Source organism: Geotrypetes seraphini, chromosome 2, assembly GCF_902459505.1.
Source record: "Geotrypetes seraphini chromosome 2, aGeoSer1.1, whole genome shotgun sequence".
Taxonomy (NCBI): Eukaryota; Metazoa; Chordata; class Amphibia; order Gymnophiona; family Dermophiidae; genus Geotrypetes; species Geotrypetes seraphini.
Window position 1 is genome coordinate 349,079,309 of NC_047085.1, and position 22,777 is coordinate 349,102,085.

A 22,777-nucleotide genomic window follows, 5' to 3' on the forward strand; every position below is an offset into this window, starting at 1 on the left:
ATTGGTGAGTATAGTCTCGTTCAAATGGGTGAAGTAGATGCCAGGGATCCACCAGACCCAGCAATTTACACAAAAAGGGTAACCCCTTAGTATCAGATGCATTTGGAGACTTAGACGGACCAGTGCGGTCAAGAGAAGCATCTAGGACCTGATTCAAATCCCCAACCACCAGAAGAGGAACAGAAGTGTCCCGGAGTCCTAGAGTAATTAAAGAATTAAGGTAAGTTGATGAGTAAATGTTAGGCCCATATGTAATCAGTAATCTGAATTCTGTACCCTGTAAGGTGATATGTAATAGTAAAGACCTACCCTGAGCATCTTGATGGCAAGAGGTAACAGCACACTTCAAACCCTTGCGAACCAGCAAGCAAACTCCAGCCCGCTTACCCGAGGAGGATGCATAGAAAACAGAACCAACCCATCCCCGCTTCAATTTCTCATGTTCCTCTGCAGCTAATTTAGTCTCTTGTAAACAGGCCAAATCAGCCTTGTAGTGTTTCAATTGTTGCAGGATTTTGGACCGTTTTACCAGTGAGGTTATACCAGCAACATTCCAAGAGACGATTCGAAGTGTGCTATCACCCATGGGCATCCAATATAGTATTCATGCTGACAATTATATCCCAAAACCACGCCCAGGTGCCCAGCCTCACCCAAGCATATATTGCATAGCACCAATTATATTGAGGCAGAAACAGATTCAAATACAGTAAGGAAATTCTCAAACTGACCCAAAAGAAAAATAAAACTTGAACAGAATTTTTCCCTCAAGGCTGTTCCCATCCCATCCCACAGTCCCCAATCCAACCCCCCACAATCCCAAATCTCCCAAATAGCATATCCCCTGTGGAATATGCAAGAGGCCCGGTAAGACACCAACGGAACCCCAATCCTCTAACAAACCAGAACATACTTTATACATATGAGAGCACATACTGAAACACATACTGAAACAGAATAAAGGAGATTCATCCTAGCCAAAAAACTAATACAGGTAGATTCTAGGATCTTCAAGGAGGGTCTCCCGGAGAGCTCAGGCGAGTATTGATGTAGTCAGCTGCTTCAGAGATCTCTGAAAAAGAGTGCCAAGCACCCTCATGTTGAATCTTCAATATAGCAGGGTAGAGAAACAAAAAACGCTGTTTAAGTTCCACCAGGCGCTTACAAAGAGGATAAAATCCCTTTCGCTTGTCAGTAAGGGCCGTCGAGTAATCCTGGCTAATACGAATAGCTGATCCTCGGAGCATCAAGGTATCTTTCTTAGCCAGGTACTGGCGCAATATTGCCGCTTTATGTCTGTAGTTCAGGAACTTCGCTATCACCACACGTGGTCTGGCATCCTGAGCAGGCCTCATGCCCAAACGATGGGCCCTTTCCAAACATAAAGAGCTGGACTCCATAGCATCCGGAAATTCCATTTCAAGCCAGCCTTACAGCTCCGCAGGCAATCGCGCGTCAGGGATCAGTTCTGGGACACCCAGCAAGCGTAAATTACTGCGACGCGACCTATTTTCCAGGTCATCAATTTTTTCAGCCTGCCGATGCACTGTTTCTTGTAATGCAGCTATATCCATTTCATGTGAATTTATAGTATCCTCCGCCGTGGACACCCGCTGTTCTAGGTCCGTTGTGCGGGCCGCTGTATCTGTAAGTAATTGTTCCAGGCGGGTCATTTTATTAGCCAAAGTCTCTAGCTGCGGTCCCAGCACCTGAGCCACCGCCGTCTTAATTTCATTCAGCACTGTGTCCGAAAACTCGGACACCGCCGTACCCGATGCGGCCGCCATTTTGGCCGTGCCTGAGATCATTTTTTGTTTTCCAATGCGCGCTGTCTTCGATTGCGCCGTCTCCTGCGACCGGGTCAAATATTTGTCCATAGATGCCCGATGTGGGGCACTTTCAGGAGACCCGTCCAGGATGAAGGTTTCACTCATTGAAGCTGAATTTAGTGGATTGGGGCCCGGAGCCGATGTAGGACACGTCCTCAGCGGCTCATAGCGTCACATGACCCTTTCTTTCTTTTTAATATACATTTGGCAATTGCTTCTTATGGTAGGAAGCAGCTACCTTATGATTTCTTTTTTTTTTGCATTTTCAGCGTTGACATTGCTTAAGTACCCCTCCATCCTCTCCTAAACAGGGTAGGGCCGCACTTAATTCTTTGTGGGCTCATTTGTCAAAGAAAAGTATCTTTGTTATGGGTCTGGAAGCCTGAAAACTGTGTCAGTTTCTGCATTGCAAAGTTCATATATATGTGCATCTTGATGATCAGACACACAAACATAGCAGTTGGGGCCATTGGAAGTTCAAGAGCAGTGCAGTTAGAGATGTGCTATGGCTGTATACGAGAGGACTTGTTGGCACCATGAGAGCTAAAGAATCAGGGTGCTGCCAGAAGAGGTGCGCTGGGAGGCCACAGGGCTGCAAATGGGAAGGGAAAGGTGAGTATGTGTGCCAGGAGGGACAGTATACACCAGAAAGTGGAGGAAAAGGGACAGAAAGCAAGAGTGAACAGAGGCGGCAGAAGGGGGAGAAAAGGAGTGACAGTGCCTGGGGAAAGGTAGCGAGAAAAGTGTATGCCAAGAACAGGGGAAGGAAGAATGGAGGGGGCATGACAGTATTCCAGGAGGAGGAGAAAGAGAAAGAATGAGGGTTTGGGATGGGGGGAAAAAAGATAGGCCTGTGGAAAAATGGAGAAGGGGAGAGAAAGAGAGTAAGTACCAAGAAGGGGGTAGGAAGATGAGAGAGAGGGGGGGAATATGTGGAAAAAATGTAGAGAGAATGGTGAGAGAATAAAATGGATAACAAGAAATGTGGGGAAAAAAGGGCAAATGAATTAATAAAGTTTTAAAATAATACAATAAAAAATTATAAAGGAGTGTGATAAGCATGTATTGAGAAATACAAAGGTTTGAAAGCATTTCATTGAATTATCCTAATGCAACTACAGCTAAACAAGTGAGATGGTTGAAGTGGTATTGGCAGGTATTTATTTATTTATTTCGATTTCTATCCCATTTTCCCAGAAGCTCACAATCGTTTGAAAACAGACTAATCATGACAACAAATAGGTTACAGTAGACAATCACAGATCTTATTCTAGAGACCAGACTGGTCACAGCAAAAAGTACTAGTCGTGATAACAGGTTATATCAAGCAGTCACCACCTGGAGAGGTGCCAAATTTCATGAGAGTTCACGCGATTACATACACACGCACAAGCTGCACTGCCTCCTATGGTTACCTTACGTTCTGGATTGTTGCCCGCCTCACTGCTGTAACTTCACGCAAGAGCTTTCCTGTATGCTTTCTTGTAAGTGCTTTCCTGTATATGATTTTTTTCTCCACTCCACCTCACAATCGCGTACAGACGGAGGTTACAGCAGTTAGGCGGGCAACGTTCCAGAAAATGGTAACATACCAAGGGGCTCTTTGAAGCTGGGTAAACTATATGAATAGGTAGAGTTGAACCTTCTGACACTCAGAGGACCATTTAAAGGGGGTAGATAATGTCCAGACAGATTTTTTCTGCCTTCAGATATTGGACCCGGGAGAGTGGACGCTCAGTACAAATATCTTCAGCCATAAAGGGGAGTATGGGTTGGCAGGGCTGGATATTCTGGTGCAACTATGGCCCTGGGCTTCAGGCCCTATACAACTTTTCTCTGTGAGATTGTGAGGCACTAATTTCTGCTCTGACTGTGCCACATTAGCCTTGAACTTAATATGCAGACTTGATTTGGCTCCTCATCACCAAGAAAACTAAGTCTTGCTTATGGAAGATCCAGATCCCATATGCCTTAGCCCTTGAGAGTCAGTGCCTGAGAAGAAAAGGGTTTTCTCTCTCAATCATTTGAATGCTGCTCAAAGCACAGAAATCTTCCATATCTGTGGCCTTCACCAGGGTCTAGACTAGAGAATGTTTTGAGGCCTGGGGCTCTGACTGAAGTGTCCCACTGGTAGGCAGACATTCTATTTCTCTTATCATTCTTATAGAGCTGTCTAGATTCAAGGTTTGGTGCTTAATTCACTCAAGGTCCGGGCAGCACGTGCCTGTTTTAGAGACAAAATTGGTATCCTAAGGGTTACTATAGTAGCCCAAGAACCAGGGGAACTGGGTTCAAGTCCCACTGCAGCTGCTTGTGACTCTGAGCAAGTCACTTAACTCTCCATTGCCCCTGGTACAAAATAAGAACCTGTATATAATATGTAAACCACTTTGATTGTAACCAGAGAAAGACAGTATATCAAGTCCCATCCCCTTTCTGATAACTATGTAAAATTATATGGTTTCTCTCTCTGCCTTCTGGAAGTCCTTGGTGTCAGGCCTGTCTTAAAATACTCCATAAACTGGACATTTGTACCCCGCTTCTTCGTAACTTGGATGTCACATTTTTTGGAGCTGTCCTATCTTTTTTTGGTCCTTGCAAGGGACATGCTTCTTTAAAGTCTTAAATGCACACTTGATTAAGTCAGCTATTGTCAGCCTACATACATTTCTTCTGAAAAAATAGTTTCCTCAGGACCTTAAAGGTCACACTGCCAAGTCTCAGGATGCATCCTGGGATAAAGTGGGATCTCTTGCCTCAAAAAAACATTTGCAGGGCTATAGAATGGTCCTCCCTCTGTTCTTTTGTCAAACATTACAAACTTGATATTTGGGTAGGCGGACAGAGCATTTGGTAGAGCAGTCCTGAAAGGTGTTGTGTCTTCCACACTGGGAGATAAAGGTTCTGGTACATACCATAGGTTTGTACTGGTCTAACAGGATGATAAAGAAGGTGAAATTTCTTTTACTTGAGTCCTGCTAGACCATTTCAAGCCCTACCCCTGAACTTAGGGATTCTGTTGATTCTTGGGCCTTAGGTTTGCTATTGGTTTGTATATACTGTAGTCAGTTTTGCAAAGGCCTCAATTCTGGGCTCAGTTTGTTTCTTTTGGTTTTTTTCCTCTTAATTGTTTGGTTTCTTTGTTGTGTGGGGCTGAATGGACAATACTCGGACTGGAAAAGCATCACAAGTGGGTTCGGTGCTCGAGCCTGTGCTCTTCAACATATTTATAAACGACCTAGAAATTGGCACGATGAGTGAGGTGATTAAATTTGCGGATGATACAAAGTTATTCAGAGTAGTGAGAACACAGAAGGATTGCGAAGACCTACAAAGAGACATAAATACGCTTAAGGAATGGGCCGCAAAATGGCAAATGAGGTTCAACATGGATAAGTGCAAGGTGATGCATGTCGGTAACAAAAATCATATGCACGAATACAGGATGTCCAGTGCTGTACTCGGAGAGAGCCCCCAGGAAAGAGACTTGGGGAGTACTTGTAGACAAGTCAATGAAACCGTCCACGCAATGTACGGTGGTGGTGAAAAAGTCAAGCAGAATGCTAGGAATAATTAAGAAGGGGATCACAAACAGATCTGAAAAGGTTATCATGCTATTATACTGGGCCATGGTTCGCCTCCACTTGGAATATTGCATCCAACACTGGTCACCGTACATGAAAAAGGACATAGTACTACTCGAAAGGGTCCAGAGAAGAGTGATAAAAATGGTTAAGAGAATGGGGGAGTTGCCGTACAACAAGAGGCTAGAGAAACTGGCCTCTTCTCCCTTCAAAAGAGAACACTGAGAGGGGACATGATCGAAACATTCAAGATATTGAAGGGAATTGACTTAGTAAAGAGAGATTGTTCACCCTGTCCAAGGTGAAGAGAACGAGAGGGCACTCGCTAAAGTTAGAAGGGAACAGATTCCGTACAAATGTAAGGAAGTTCTTCTTCACCAAGAGAATGGTAGAAATCTGGAACGCTCTTTCAGAGGCCGTTATAGGGGAAAGCATGCTTCAGGGATCACGACAAGGTTGGATAAGTTCCTACTGGAACAAAACATACGCAAGTAAGGCTAGACTCAAATAGGGCACTGGTCTTTGACCTAAGGGCCACCGCATGAGCGGACTGCTGGGCATGATGGACCACTGGTCTGACCCAGCAGCGGCAAATATTATGTTCTTATGAATGTTTCTGGCTATACCACCTGGTCATGTCATCAGAATCTTCAAATCTTTGCTTTCATCTGCTAGCAGGGCTCAAGGAAAGTAAATAGAAGGTAAGAACAAATTTCACCATTGGAGAGATGGTGACTCCCCCTATCCAAGTTCAAAAGGTTTCAACTTGATTTATTTGTTCTTGCTTGCTTAACAAGCTAAGATGATAACATATTTGATGATTATTGTAACATTTTTTAACAGTCAAAAAAATAATAAAGGTTTGTTTTTTTAAAAGTTGCATTTAGTTTTTTCTTGCAAATGTTCCGTTCGATATGACATTTTATATAAAAACAGCAGAACCAAATGTTCAGCTTGAGTTGAATGTGCATGGGAGGGTGGGTGCAATCAGTTAAGGATTTGCTTTCCATAAAACAAACTACTGCAAAACTGTTCACAAAGCAAGAATCAGGCAGTTTATTCAGAAGTAGCCTGCTCTGGATAGCTAAGACTGTGAGGGTTTAGTTGTTTTAAGCATAAAACTTTGCATGCGTTCAATTGCCATTTTCATAATTTGGACATTTTTTAGTGAGGCAAATTCTGATCCTTTACCCACAGCACAAATTTGCATACTTTCCAAATTTGAAAATATTGCTTTAAAATGGGTTTTCTGGATTCATTTTAAAATTATGGCTATATGTTTCTGATTTTCTACTATTTTAGAGCCTGAGTTCTTAGTGACTAAAATTAGTAAGGAATGGAGAGTTCAATGAATATAAGGTTAACAGATCTAATAAATTTGGACAGGGCAAGGCAGGAACTTCTCTTGAGCAACATGGCAGCCCTTCCCTCATGCTCTCTTCCTGCCTCCAAGACTACTACTCTCGTGCACTTCTAGATTTCTCCTCTGTGCCTCAGCTCTTCTAATGTCCTGAACTTCTGTCCTAAGCTCTTCTTCTGCCCCCAGTTATTACCCCATGTTCTCTTCAGAAGAGGAAAATTCATGACAGAAGGATTTAGGTAATAGAGTTTGGGATGAGCTGGGACAAAATAATTTGGGACAGGAAGAGATCGCAGGAGGTTTGGGGACAGACAGATATTCCAGCAACCTGTTCTTCGACTGTACCACATGATGCTAAGAAAAGAATGTGCCAGGGCAAGCAGCTCATGGACCATAGCAGAAGTGTAAGTTGGTAACTGCTTACTGCTTCTTGATTGGCTGTAGCACAGTGAGGTGGAAGAGTTGAGTTCTAGCTGGGACAGAGCATGTGTAGGCTATTTATTTAGTTCAGGAGCATTTGCTGTTAATAGTGAACCAGTTGAGGACAAACATGTAAACCCAGGTATGTAAATCAAGGATGTCTGGTAAACTTACATGAATATCGCCTTAAGCAGGAACAGAGGAAGCATATCATCACCAAATTTTACTGAAGCTGACTAGAAAATTACATACCACTCAGGAATTCCTTGTCTCCTTCCCTTCAGTTAACAGGCCTGCACAACTCCGGTCCTCGAGGGCCAAATCCAGTCAGGTTTTCGGGATTTCCCCAGTGAATTTGCATGAGATCTATTTGCCTGTACTGCTTCCATTGTATGCATATTGATCTCATTCACATTCATTTGGGAAATCCTGAAAACGTGGCCTAGCGAGGGCTGAAGTTGTGTAGACCTGAGTTAGAGGCATCATATATCATCCATTTCAAAGTTAACTTAAAAATTCATCTATTCTCACTAGCATTTGATATTTCCTAGACTGTGGGCAGTAGTAATCTCAGACCCAACCTGCTGTGTCCCCTGCATCCATCTTCTTAACTGTCTACCTTCTATCTTAATCTATTATTTTCTGTCCTATCAAGCTGCTGGAATTCCTTTTTTAGATTTTAAATTTGATTGTAAACTGCTTTGGTTTGCTTTGCATGAAAAGCTATGTATTAAGCATAAATAAATATAAGCATAATCTAAAGTAGAAAATAATTTTGAGAAGAAATGAGACGTTTAGACATTTTAAATCAAAAATGTTACTTCTAATTATTTTAAAATACTTGGTGTTGAATTATTCTTGTTTTATTTCCCATTAGGGTCCAACTGGAAGTCCTCTAACAAGGCCTACTCCACGCTCACCTGCCAGCTGGGCCAGTCCCCTTACTTCCCCGACTAACACATCTCAGAATACACTATCTCCAAGGTAACACAGAACCCATTGTGTCATATTGAAGTTTTATAGTTGAGATATTTTGAAAAATCCAATGATGGCTTGAACTTTGTAGAATAATTAAAATATATTTAGTAGAGGTGGGTCAGAGAACCTTAGTGACGATGCTTGATGATACAGTATGAGACCTGGGTTTAGTTCCCTTGCTTGGCTTCTAGACAAGGCTCAAAGTGCTGCAGGAGTCCAAATCATAGGAACAGCACCTTCTGCTATTTTTTCTGGGACATACATTTTCCAGCCCTCATAAAAGAAATTATGGTCCATGTCTTTCAGCCATGCCAGTATTGCTATAAGTGAGCTGAATGGCAGAGCATTAACATTTAAGTATTGGGAAACTGCAGGTATTTGGGAGATTTGGGAATGTGTGATGCAGTGGTTAGAGCTACAGCGTAAGCACCCTGTGGGTTCAAATCCCACCTGCTCCTTGTGACCCTGGGCAAGTCACTTAATCCCCTTCTGCCCCAGGTACATTTGATAAGAGTGTGAGCTCACCGGGATAGATAGGGAAAATTGCTTGATTACCTGAATGTAAACCACTTAGACTATAAGTGGTATATAAATGCTAATAATAATTAATTAATTATCACGGTAGAAGTCATAGTAAAGACTAGGTCTGATGTCCCAGCTGTAGCAGCTAAACAGAGCCTCAGTCTTGAATTGTGGTTTGCAGGTCCTGTAAGCACTGTTACAGCATTGATCGGCTGTACAGGCCAGCTGAAGGTGCATACTTGTATCAGGGTTGATAGAGCACCACAGTCCATGTGTTGGAATGAGGAAGAGCACTGGATTGCTGGAAGGATGGCTGTCAACCTAACCAGAGAAACTCAGGGGAGAGGTATGGGTGGGGCATAGGTGATGCCGACATTTACACATATAACTTAATGCTGCATATAGATGTACCCTTTTACACCAATCATAGGCCTGGCATAAAAGTACTTGCTTACATTTATGCACACCAGTGCAGGTTTACACTAGTACTCTGTAAAGTGTACTTATACAATGGGCTCACTACCTGTGCAAATATGACAAATATTTGTGCCCTGTTATAGAATTGCCTTTTTAGTGTAAGTGGAGAATTAGAAATTCTATAGTATGCATCGGTTCAGTTACATTTATACCTGAATAAAGAATGTTACAAACCATGTACTTTCATTACTGATATAGGATAAATTTAATGGTTGGAAGATTATACTACCATAAACCGTGTACAAGCCTGATTTAGTTAATGTTTGATGGCAGATCAGTGAAGCAGATAATTACAAACTTGTCATGTTGTGTATTTTGCAATGAAGTTGATGATAGTTGTCTCATTCTTGAGGAGAGTAATTTTATAAGAGGGGTTCCTAGGTAAAAAGTCCAAAAAGCACTAATTTGAAACCTAAAAGCAAATGGGGCCCCAATAGTGCACAAATTCACACTCCCAAATTTGCACCTGCTTTTGAAGATGGTGCAGATATGCTCACATATTCCATGTGTGTACACAAATTGCACCTCATCCCAAACTGTGACCTGAAACACCTATAATCCATCCATGTAATGACATGCACTGTCTTTGTCAGTTTACTTTTTATGTGTGCATACCTCTTCCATTTTATAATAGCCCTTCTCTGAGGATAAGCAGGCAAATATTTTGACATATGGGTCACAACATCCACGGAACCCAGTAAGGGCACTACTAAGTGCACTCTCACTTTACATTTTTTAGGCAGTTCCCATACTGCACATGTGCTGGTGCTTTCCTGCCTGATGTTAGCTCGCAGGATGATCAGTTATTTGTTTACTGTGGAGTCAAAAAGCTGTGTCTTCAGTTTTCTCTTCAGCCCATCATACTTTTCTACTTTTTGTGCCTTTCTGTACTTCATTTTCTTAGTTTTCATCATAATTCTTTGGTTTTATCATGTTCCAGTATTCATCCCAACTTTGATTTATTTTTGCAAACTTTTTGGGTTTTGGCCTTTGGATCACCTTGAGCCTCTTCCTACCAGGGAGCGTCCTGGGCCATTGAGGCCTTTGATTTAGCATCAGCCGTTTTCCCCTTCAGGTAGCATGCTACCACTGCTAGTGCCAGTGAAAAATAGGTTTGATGTCCTAGGGGTGCTGAAGGGAGGTCAAGGAAGAAGCACTGGCAAAGAAAGATTTGCTGGACCAAGCAGCTTTAAAAATGCTTTCAATGTAATTGGACCATCTCATGCTCTGATCCAGTGTCTGGGTTCTGAACATCGAAACATTAACTGTGTCTTCTGTTTCCATATGCAAATGAGGTCACTCAAAGCCCAGAAACTTCAGTTTGAAAAACTTTACGGTACCACATCAGCTTCAACATCAAGCATGGTGGGGGAATTGGAACCTGACACTCAGCCTCCTCAGGCCCCCAGCATCGACATTGGCACCACACCAAGAGCTTCAGGCATTGGGCTCCTTGAAGAGGCAGGACTCTACATCATCTTCATCAATGCCCCAACTATCAAAGGATGTAGCATGTAAGAAAGCTAAAAAGCACAAACATTCTTCCCCTTCTAGGCATGCCACTACATCCTCCCAAGCGTCATCGTCCTCAATGCTAACAAGCGTCGACACACAGAGAACCATTTTCCTTCCATCTAGACTCTTCGACATTGAGGTCCCCTACATCACACCAACTGGTTCAGCAGATTTCTATCATGCTAATGTCTCTTCTGGTACCAGCACTGATTCTCCAGGAGGAGATCTGGGCTCTGCTCAGACATGAACTTTTGGGTTTACTGCATTTACAGTCTTGCCAGGCATTAAAGATTTCCATGCCTACTTCAGCCCAGCCCGAGGATACAACATCAGGGCGTCAATTGAGAACAAGGTCACACACCTTTACTCGACGTCGACCACTGGAGTTGGCATGGACCCACTCGATACATGCATCAACATCTGTGGAGATGCTATCTCCTGCCTCAGAGCATCGACCTGTACCTCAACACATAATCAACACTCTTCTTGATACACACTCCCTGATTTTCCCTATTAAGGAGTAATTTGTGGCATCTGACTCAGATATTTCCAATCACTCAGATAATGAATTGCTAGAATACTCAGCGGAAGAATCCTGTGGTATACCTTCTTATCCTTCCCCTCCTCCTCAACAATGCACATCTCCATCAGAAAGTATATCTTTTACTGGCTTTATAAGGCAGATGAGTCAGGCATTGGCCATCAAAATGGAAGAGGAGGAACTTTATTATGAAATATTGAATTCCTTGATTTTGAAACACCACCAAATGAATGCATGAAAGACAATTTATTTAAAAACTAGGACATTCCCCTGTCAGTCCAGGTAGCTCCTAGCAAGATAGGCACAATGTACAGAATTCAAATGTGTCCAGGATTTGACAGAACCCAACTTCAAAACCACTCGTTAGTTGTGGAATCTGCCCCAAAGTGTTCACGCAGCTTTCTGATCTTATGCTTCTTCTCCTCCAAGTAGAGAAGCCAGAACATTAGACTAATTTGGCAAACATATGTTCCAGTCATCTATGTTCCTCAACAGAATTATGGAATACCAAATTTACTAAAACAATTGTCAGAATTTGAGGAATTTCTCCCCCTAGACAATTTAAAACAGTATCAAAAATAACTAAGAACTTAGTTACTATTAGAAGGTTCCTAGCTAGAACAGCCTTCAATGCTTTTGATGTTTCTTCCTGAATGTCTGCAGTAGCCATAATAATGCACAGTTTAGCATGGTTTTGAGTTTCTGATCTGGAAACTTCAGTTCAAAAACACAATGTGCGTAATAAAAGAGATGACCTATTTGGAGAAAACATGAGGAAGCTGCAGATAAGATCAAAACACACACAGATACTATGACAACTTTATCTAAACCACAAACATCAACTTACTTCATGTAGCCTTTCATATTACTAAAACGCTAAGTGCTGCTACAATCAACCTTCTCATCTTTTAGACCTGCTGCTCATTGATCCCACACAAGGCAACAGAGACCACAGAAATCGTAGCCTCAGGCTCAATACAAAAAGCAATCGTCCTTTTGATTCCTTTTCTGGAGAATAATTGCCAAATTTCCCTTTCTCATAATCTTCCTATCAGAGGCAGATTAATGGACTCTTATCATAACAGATCAGTGGGTGCTTCAAATTGTCACTGAAAGCTATGCCCTACACTGAGAAACATTGAAACATGATGACAGATAAAGTCCAAATGGCCCATCCAGTTTGCTCATCTGCAGTAACCATTATCTTTTCCTCTTTCTAAGAGATCTCACATGCCTATCCCAGGCTTTCTTGAATTCAGACACAGTCTGTCTCCTCCACCTCTTCCAGGAGATTGTTCCACGCATCTACCACCCTTTCTGTAAAAAAGTATTTCCTTAGATTACTCCTGAGCCTATCACCTCTTAACTTCATGCTATGCCCTCTCATTTCAGAGCTTCCTTTCAAATGAAAGAGACTTGACTCATGCATATTTACATCATGTAGGTATTTAAATGCCTCTATCATATCTCCCCTCTCCCGCTTTCCTCCAAAGTATACAGATTGAGATCTTTAAGTCTGTCCCCATACACCTTATAACGAAGACCAAGCACCATTATAGTAGCCTTCCTCTGGACCGACTCCATCCTTTTTATATCTTTTTGAAGGTGCGGCCTCCAGAATTGTACACAATATTCTAAATGAGGTCTCACCAGAGTCTTATACAGGGGCATCAATACCTCCTTTTTCCTACTGGCCATACCTCTCCACCTTAGCATCCTTCTAGATTTTGCTGTCACCTTTTCAACCTTTTTGGCCACCTTAAGATCATCACATACAATCACACCCAAGTCCTGCTTTTCTGTCAAGCATATATGTTCTTCACCCTCTTGCTAAGAAAACTTCCAAACCACCCACCAAAAGACTCTCCTTTCAACTCTTTCCAGAATATCTTCCTTCACAAAGAACTCTCAGCCCTTCTCCAGCTAAATGCTGTAGAACCAATTCCTTTGCAGAAGAGGGGCTAGGGGTTCTACTCCAAGTATTTCCAGATACCTAAGAAGACTGAAGGCCTTGGACCAATTCTAGAGCTCCGGAGTCTCAAATCACATGGTTTCTATGGGAACCCTTCTACCTCTACTGGAAAAAGGCAATTATCTTTGCTCTCTGGATCTCAGAGGATTACACTCACATATCCATCCTATCTCCTCACAGAAAGTATCTTCACTTTCAAGTTGGATCTCAACACTTCCAATATAAAGTTTTACCTTTCAGCTAATGTCTAGTAGTAGTGGTGACAGCCTTTTGTTCATGGGGGTTTCACATTTTTCCCTATTTAGACGACTGGTTGATCAAACCTTCATCATTGCAAGAGCTCAGCTGCTGTAAACTACCAAAAGTCACAGCTTCACCTGTCTCAGATGCTGGATTTCATTGGAGCTCTCCTAGACTCTACACAAGGTCAAGCTTTCTTACTGCAGCAAAGTCAACATTCTGATTCACCTGCATTAAACAGTCTTCACCCTTCCACACAATACTGCATGTCAGATGCTACGGCTTCTAGGACACACAGCGTCCATAGTCCAAATCGCCCCATTCACATGTCTTCACCTCAGAATCCCACAATGGACCCTGTCGACCCAGTAGTATCAAGCCACGGGACATCTGTCTGCTCCAATCCAAATCACCTTGGACCTCCATCGCTCTCTTCAGTGGTGGATGGTTCCTCACAGCCTTACTTGAGATCTTCATTTTCAACCCTCCTTTTATCAAAAACTCATTACCATAGATGCTTTGCTGTTATGTTGAGGCACTCCTCTGAATGACCTCCACACTCAAGGAGTGTGGTCTCACAATAAACAAACCCTTCACATCAATCTCCTAGAATTTCAGGCAATAAGCAATGCTCTCAAAACTTTCTGAGACAGACTCCTCAGCAAGTAGAACTTGTTTGAACAGACAAGTCACAGTTTTCTATCTGAACAAACAAGGAAACACAGGATCTCAACCCCTTTGTATGGAAGCAATCCAGATTTGGGACTTGGGCAACTGCTCAGGACTTCTCAGGGCAGTTTATCTAGAGGGGAGGAGAATGTGTTAGCAGACAAAATGAGCAGTCTTCATCTCCAGAATGGTGTCTCAGAACAACCATCTTGCATCAGATTTTCTCTAAAAGAGTGACACCAGACATAGATCTCTTCACTCCCCCCTCACAATAATAAACTTCTGCTATTTTGCTCCAGAATCTACACCCCCATTTGCCTGATGTCAGATACATTCCTCATTCATTGAAGTTTCAGATTTCTGTATGCATTTCCTATCAGAAAACTTCACTAGGATCGGGGCACTAGGATCCTCATAGCATCTTCATGACCTTAGAATTACATGATTCTAACTGTACCGAAAGTTGGCTCGCAGTTAGAACCTTGTAATCCCATGCATAGACTAATTTCTGTACATAGAACCATGTAATTTCTTATGAAATAAAGGAACGGTTAAGTTGCAATAAATCCTCGTGAGTGTTTAATATCTACGTGTCAGATAAAACCCGGAAGTCATCGGAGTTAAAAATACTGAAAATTGTCACTTAGAACCTTGTAATTGTAAGGTCGTGTCTTGTTGGCCACATCAACCTTGGTTCCTGCTCCTAGAGGTCTCATCCAATGAACAGTGCGAGTTGCAACTGTTACCAATGCTACTAATACAGAAAAATGGATCCCTCCTTCATCCCAACCCTTGACTGTTAGCACTAAGAACATTGTTTCTTTCATCAAGTATGCAAAAGCTTTATGCCTCTTGGCTGAAGTCTCTGCTGTCGTGGAAGCACCTTCCACTCAGTGCTGTTACAGGTTCAAATGGGTGAAATTTTCTTCCTGATGTGCATTGAATTCCCCGAACCTGTCACATGTCTACTTCCAGCTATCCTGGACTGCCTTCTTCACCTCTCTGGTCTAAAAATCAACTTGGTTCAAGTACATCTCCATGCTATCAGTATGTTTCATTCTCCTTGGACAAAAAAACCTGCTCATCCCTTAGTAACCAGGTTCATGAAAGGACTTTTCCACACTAAACCGGGTGGCCTTGATCTTTTTTTTTTTTTTGAAGGGGGGGGGGTCAGGAACATGGGGGAGTCCAGGTGTCTGTGATCTTTGCAGGGGGGAGTCAGAAGTGCGGGGGTTTCTGGGTGGCCGAGGCAGGAGGGAGTGGGCATCCCTCCTGCTGATGATCTTTGAGGGTTGGGGGTCTAGGTTTCCGAGGCAGGAGCAAGTGGTCATTCCTCCTGTCAATGATCTTCATGTGGGGGGGAAGGTTCCAAGGTAGGAGGGAGTGGGCATCCTTCCTGCCTATGTTTTTTGTTCTCGTTTAGGAGTCGTGGGGGGTGGGGAGGGCGGCACAATTTTTTTTGATGGGGACAGATATTGTGCGTGTGTAATGGCACACACAACATCTGGCCCATTAAAAAAAAAGAAACATCTTCTTACCTCAAACAGCTGAGCAGTAGAAGGCTACTTCGGGGCTTCTCCTTCCAGCTCTGCGCATGTGTCAAAGTTGTTTTTCCAATGACTGATCGGATGATCGGATGACAGCAGACCTCCGCGAAACTCATTTGCATCCGAAGTCGTTTGAACATTTATCACCATTTTGAAATCAGACAATTTGTCGGACCCACAGGATTTTAATGATGACTTTTGTGCAGCCAAGCCTGAGTGGAATGGAAAGGGTAGACGTGAATCACTTGTTTACTCTTTCCAAAAATACTAGGACTAGGGGGCATACAATGAAGCTATTAAATAGTAGATTTAAAACAGACCAGAGAAATATTTCTTCACACGTGTAATTAAACTCTGGAATTTGTTGCCTGATAATATGGTGAAATCAGCAGGTTTTGAAAAGGTTTGGATAATTTCCTAAAAGAGAAGTCTATAAGTCATTATTAAGAAGGCCTGGGGAAATTCACTGCTTATTCCTAGGATAAGCAGCATAAAATCTGTTTACTACTTGGGATCTAGCTAGGTTCTTGGAACCTGGGTTGGCCATTGTTGGAAACAGGATGCTGGGCTTGATGGACCTTCAGTTTGTAGTTTGTTTATGTTTATTAAAATCTTTATAGACCGCCTTTACAGCCAAAAAGGATCAAAATGGTTTACATCATAACTTAATTACATTTGTGAAAAGAACTCCATGTTCTTATGTTCTCCCTTTGAGTCACTTACAACTTGTACCTTCAAACTTCTCACTTGGAAAGTCATTTTCCTCATAGCCCTCACATCTGCATGCCGTGTGAGTAAACTTCAAGCACTTGTGTTTGATCCTCCATATACAAGATTCTACCCTGATGGTGTAGTGCTCTGAACTCATCCAAAACTGCTGACAAAAGTTGTCTCAGAATTTCACCTCAAATAGTCCATAATTTTGCCTGTTTTCCTTCCAAAACCACATACCCATTGTGAAGAAGCAGCTCTTCACACCTTGGACTTCAGACATGCTCTGGCATACTACCTGGACCGGACTAAATCTCATAGAGCATCCTCCCAGCTCTTTGTGGCTTTTGATCCTAACAGACAGGGCTGGCCCAAGAGGCTATGGTGCCCTGGATCAATTTTTTGTTTTGAGCCCCCTGCCACATGCATGTCTCTTCCCTTGCAGTCCAGTATCTCTCCTTCACCTGCCATCTGAAGTGTCCCTCTATCCCTACTCCCCACAGTCTGACATGTCCTTTTCTCTTCACCCCTAGCCCCTTTCTCCTCTTCTCATGGTCTGACATTCCCCACTCCTCTATTCCCTCACCCAAGGGTTGGCATCTCTGCTGTCCCACTCTTCTACACAGGTCCAGCACTTCTCCCCGTCCCCCCATCCTGCAAGTCTAGCTCCTTTTCCTTGGTTCCCTTACCATCCCCACCCAGTCCAGCAAATCTTTCTTCCTTGGCCTCCCTCAGCACCCCCAGAACAGCAAACCTGTTTTTCACTGGCAACAGCAGTGGTAACCCATGACCCGAATTAGTCGGCTCCTTCCCTCTGCATCGTTCCACCTGGCCCTGACCTCACGCCCAGATATTTAGCGCCCTGGACCCAAAGCCTTACCTGGTCCATAGGTTAAGCCAGCCCTGCTAACAGACTTGGCGTTCCTGTTACCAAGAGAACCATCTCCACTTGGCTGGTGAATTGTACCTCCTTCGTGTATACTCAGATTGTGTAACAGCCTACATTGTCTGAGCTATGGTGGCCTCGGTAGCTCATTTCGGCTTTTCATCTTTTAAGGTCATCTCCAAAGCGGCTTTTTGGTCCTTAATCTACACCTTTACCTCTCACTACTGTTTAGAACAAAGCTCCAGAAGAGATGGTCAGTTTAAACAAGCAGTTTTTACTTCCTAAGCACCAACTTTCCCTCCAGCCCTCTTGGATTTCACCAGGATCTTGTTTATATACCATTATCCTTCTCCAGAGTCATGATCCTGGCAGTTTGAGAGTCCCACATGTGAGAATATTATGCCTGCTTGTCCTCGGAGAAAGCAAAGATACTTGCCTATAGCAAATGTTCTCGAAGGACAGCAGGCATATATTCTCACTACCTGCCCAACTCCCCTAGTTGGCTTCTTAGCTTTGTTACTGAACTGATGGTCCTGTTTGCCAATATCGGGCTGGAAGGCACAGGTAAGCGTATGGTATGGACACTGCCTAAACATTTAAAGTGACAGTGTAATCGGCAGTGTCCATACCAAGTTCTGTGGGTGACATCTCTCATGTAAAAATATATGCCTGCTGTCCTCGGAGAACACCTGGTACAATTAAGTATCTTTGCTTTTGGTTCTCGCAGCCAAAGGGGTTAATTCTATAACATAGGTTTCAACATTTACATGCTGATTACACTTACACAAATATTTAGAAGAATGGCATTTAATATTTAAATAAATTGCATTTATGCACTTATGTGTGGGTGTAAATGCCAAAATTCATCTTAAATACCCATGTAACTTACATTTCATATACTTGCAAGGGTTGTATAGATATGGGTAGAACATGGAATGGAACTCAAAAGAGAGAATACCGTAAGTTATGGCAACACTTCTTAGGTGCTTATATTGTGTCAAACATAGCATTTATATCTCCTTAAGTAGCAAAGTATGGACCTTCAGAGGAGATGCTCCCTCTCCTTCAAGTGGAAAAATTCACTTTATTTCATCATTAGTCCATATTCTGTTAACACTTTTTAACTTTTCATGTTTTATACATTTAAATTTAGTTTTCAGTTTCACAACGATTTTTAAATATTTTCATTTTAGTCTTTTAATTAGAAAGCTTTTTTTTTTTTCTTTTGTCGGGGACCCGATGCCTTTGTGTCCCAGACAAGCCCGTGGTTTTAAATCCACCACCACTGCCATCGAGCCCGACGTTGCACACCCCGTTCCCACAAATATGACAGGAGGGATGCCAACTCCCTCCTGCCATCACAAAACCGCCATCGGCCCGGCCCACCACTCCCCATACCTTTTATTCCGGGCTCTTTAAAATTATGGCAGGAGGGTTCCCACTCCCTCCTGCCATATCTAAAACTACTAACCCCCCTCCCAACAAGTGCCCCGATCCCCCCCTCCTCGAACCCCCCAAAAAATTTGCCCCACAGCTGCGTTTAAATAAATAATGTCGGGAGGGTTCCCTCTCCCTCCAGCCCTTGGTCCCACCCAAAAACTAACGTAACAGCAGGAGGGATACCAACTCCCTCCTGCCACACACACCCCCGGACACCCCCTCCCCACCCCTCTACCTGTACCTTTAATGGAGCAGGAGGGGTGCTCAATCCCTCCTGCTCCAATGCCTCCTGCGTCGAGTTTGAGGCCTTAGGCCACGTCCCGGTGCATCGTGTAATGCCCGGAGTGGGGTCTAAGGCCCGGATTGGCTAAGGCACCTCTGGCTCCTCCCAGTGCATCACACGGGGCCGAAATGAATTGTTCTCTCCACAATGAATCCAGGTGCCTCTCAGACACCCCCTGCCAATGCCTCCCCTCCCCCCCCCCCCCGCCCCACCGGGGCCTCTCCTCTCTGCCACCCCCCTTTCCCCCCACACATACATACTTCTTCAAAAGTTTGCCGGTGCATCTTCCATTCCCTGCTCAGCTGGCCTTTGCTTCCTTCTGACATCACTTCATAGTCCTGGGACTAGGACATGACATCAGAAGTGAGCAAGGCCAGTGCGAGCAGGGGGGTTGAAGATGATGCTCACACTGGCAAACTTTTCAACAGGTATATGGGGGAGGGTATATGGGGTGAGGCCAGTCCTACTTTGGGGGGGGGGGAGGCATAGCCTCCCTACAAGAAGTCAGACAATTCATCATGGCTGATTCAATGATAAAATGGCCGTGATGATTTGCCCTAGACCCCCTATTTCCAGGCTGTTCTATAGACAACATAAGTACCTAAGTGTTTTTGTATTATAACCTCACAAAACCAGCAGAAATCCTGGCTGAAATGCATCCACGTACAAACCCCTGATTAGGAACCAGGTTTACATGTACATAGGTGAAATAAGTACATATTTTATAAACTACACATGTACATTGTGAGGCTCTGCCTGCTCTGCCCAGACTACCTCCCTGAGCACATATGCATGGATCACATAAAAGATCCATAAATCACATAAAAATTTGCTTTCTGATCATTGTGAATACGTGCATGTAATTAATTCATGAGGTAAATTTATAAATTAAGAAGCTTTTTACATGTGCTGAGATTAGCTACAAAAGGGTCTTTGTAAAACTATTCCTGCACTAAAATTGTCCTGTAATAAGATTGGGGGGGAGGAGTGTCAGATAAGTATCTTGACCCTTTCCTTCCTTTCTGTCCACTATATAGCGCATTTGATTATGACACAGAAAACATGAACTCTGAAGATATTTACAGTTCTCTTCGAGGAGTGACTGAAGCAATTCAGAACTTCAGCTTCCGCAGTCAGGAGGATATGAATGAACCCTTGAGAAGGGATTCTAAAAAAGAAAATGACACTGACTCTGTGAGTATAGAATATGGTAGTGGTATTATCAGCTAGTATTTGTAGCAGTTTTTTGTGGGGGGGTTTTACAATTAAAGAATGCTCATATGAGGATTGATTTATAAGTCATGGCAACTATTTTTTTCTCTTGAAAATGTGCCAACACTGATAATCTAATATATACGTCTGAAAGTTTGTGACATGTACTACTTAACGTTACCACCAAATGAGAGATGAGCGCAGTGGTCTCTGGTGGAGGAAAAGTTAAAAAATGACATTTGAAATCATTTTATTATGGCGTACATCAGTGTTTCTCAATTTCTTCATGCCAAGTACCCACTAAGTCTAACAAATATCAAGCTCCACCCCAGACCCACCCAGACTCCACCCCCATAATAATAGTACTAATTATAATGCAATTTCTTCCATTCATTTTTCGTATATACACTATATAATCTTATTAACAATACATAATGATAACCACAAAATTAAACTACAGAAATCACTGTACACAATGAAAATGTTAATTATCATTTATAGCAACAAAGAAATCCTGGTGTTCAGAGAAACCAGAAAAGTGGAGTAGCTGAACCAGCAAGTCCCAGGTTTATTAATATAGAATGATAAAAACAAGACACAAAGTAATAACAACAACAACAACAACAAAAAAAATATATATATATATATATAAATAAAATGAGGCAGCCGGTGTAAGTAAGTGGCTGGACTGTTCCAAGCAATACTTTCTCCAGGTGATCCACCTTAAGAGTAGTCCCTGCAAGGATCAGCCCGAGAAGACCTGATCTCCCGCTGGATCAGGGCTGGCTGCCGATCTTAGCATGTGGGTCCTCGGATCGGACTAAAGGCAAGGGATCGTGGAGCATGTGGAGACCCGAGGGGGTCAGCAGAGGTTTCCGGACTCGGCGCAGCTCCCAGGGAAGGGGGCTGATGGCTGAAAGTTGGTTCAAGTGCAGCTGAGTGGAGGACCTCCCTGGGGGGTTCACCCTCAAGGGGGGCAGGGAGCATGGGGAGTCCCTCATTATCAGTAAGGTAAGAGTACATTGACTGCTAACTTTGGAAAGGTGTGTTGGGTACTAGTTTGGGAAAAACTGTTAACTTCTGTATCGCCTGGTGGACCAGTATAGTTTCTTATAAAAGGGTATTATACCTCACTGCTACCAGCAGGTGGAAACTGAGATCAAATTTGTATATCAGTATAGCTTCCCCCCTAATAATCCAGTCTTCCTCAGTCTCCGGTAGCAGGTGTTAAGGCTAATACGTCTCCCCTCTTAGAACTATTGGAACTTTGTTTTTGGACTCCTGGTTCCCCTTTTGTGCCGGTAGAGCTTGGACGGGTCCTGTTTGAGGATCCGTCCGACCTCGGGGGTGTTAAACTCGGCGGGTCTCGTGCTGGATCCCTCCCCCCACCTTCCTCCACCTCCCCACATTTTTGTAGAGGTTCCTCAGCCAGCGGCCTAACCCCTGGTTGGTCAGTCCTCCAGCTTTGAGAGCCGTGGAGTCTGTTCTGTAGAAAAAAAATCCTGAGGTGTGCTGGTCTAAAGGGCTAACTTCATTTTAAAACTGCCTTTTTACTGTATTTTCTCATCTAACCGGCACTTTTCTTTCAGCTAGGGCGGTTTTCAGCACAATGAGCACTTTTTAAAGGGAAAAAGTGCTCATTGTGTTCTAGACACGAGGTACTCGCGGCCAGCCTCTGCAAGCGTTGTGCAGGCCGGAGCAGTGGGGTAGCCTCATTGGCAGTGGATGCAGGCGGCCAGGGAACCACGCCGCATGTACCTCGCGAGTCAGCTTCGGATCGCGGGGAAGCTTGGGCTTACCCTGACGCCCACGTGGAGGGTTCCCCAGCCACCAACAGTCAGGGAGAAAAGGATTCCCTTGCCAACGGAACGGCTAGTGATTCCCTTTTCACATCGGTCGGTTCCTCGGCTTCAGCGTCAGGGAAGTTTCAGGCTTTTCAGACGCGGCAGAGTGCAGGAGCTTCAATTTTGGCGGTTTCAGGTCCACCTCCTCCTTTCAGGTCTACCTCCTCCTTCATCTCAGTTACCTCAGGTGACCTTCCCCCTGTTCTGGAAGTACAGGGGCAAGGGCCTTGGGGCCACCGGGAGTCTTTCCCCATGAATTTATGTTAGCACTTTGTAAAGCTTATGTGCTGGCGGCTGGAGGTTCCGTGTCCACTTGGGGGTCTCAGAGGGGGGTTTGCCCTCGATGTCTTCCCCGGTGTGGCCCCACACAGCGGTGGTTTTGACCCCCTCTGCTCCTCTCTCATCCCAATGTCTGAGGGTCTCTTGGGATGCAGATTTTTGGCCAGAGTAGTAAGATGTAATTGATGAGGACCTGGGCTCTTGGGTAGATTTCCAGGATCCTCTTGGGGGGTCGGATTCCACCAGAAAGGGGTTCGAGCACACCCCCCCCCCCCCCCAGCTGGTGAAGATGCGTCTGTGGTGCGCATTTTTCAGCGGGAAGAGCTTCATGAGTTAATTCTTCAGGTCTCCTCGGTTTTGCACTTTGAGGACACCGTGTCGGAGCCCCCACGTACGGTGGACCCCTTGCTTAAGGGGATCCGTTCTGCTTCCCGCTCTTTTCCTATGAATCAGGATATTTGGGATATT

The 22,777-nt window shown here is 43.7% G+C and overlaps 1 protein-coding gene across 16 annotated transcripts in view; it reads left to right on the top strand.

The window, feature by feature from the left end:
• Positions 1-22,777, top strand: part of CLASP2 (cytoplasmic linker associated protein 2) — a 650,335-nt gene that overhangs the window by 559,265 nt on the left and 68,293 nt on the right. For all 16 annotated transcript variants that reach the window (XM_033930348.1, XM_033930349.1, XM_033930352.1 and 13 more), the window contains 2 exons: positions 8,071-8,177; positions 20,012-20,168. In XM_033930348.1, the coding sequence (XP_033786239.1) occupies positions 8,071-8,177; positions 20,012-20,168 (264 nt within the window). The remainder of the gene's footprint in view (positions 1-8,070; positions 8,178-20,011; positions 20,169-22,777) is intronic.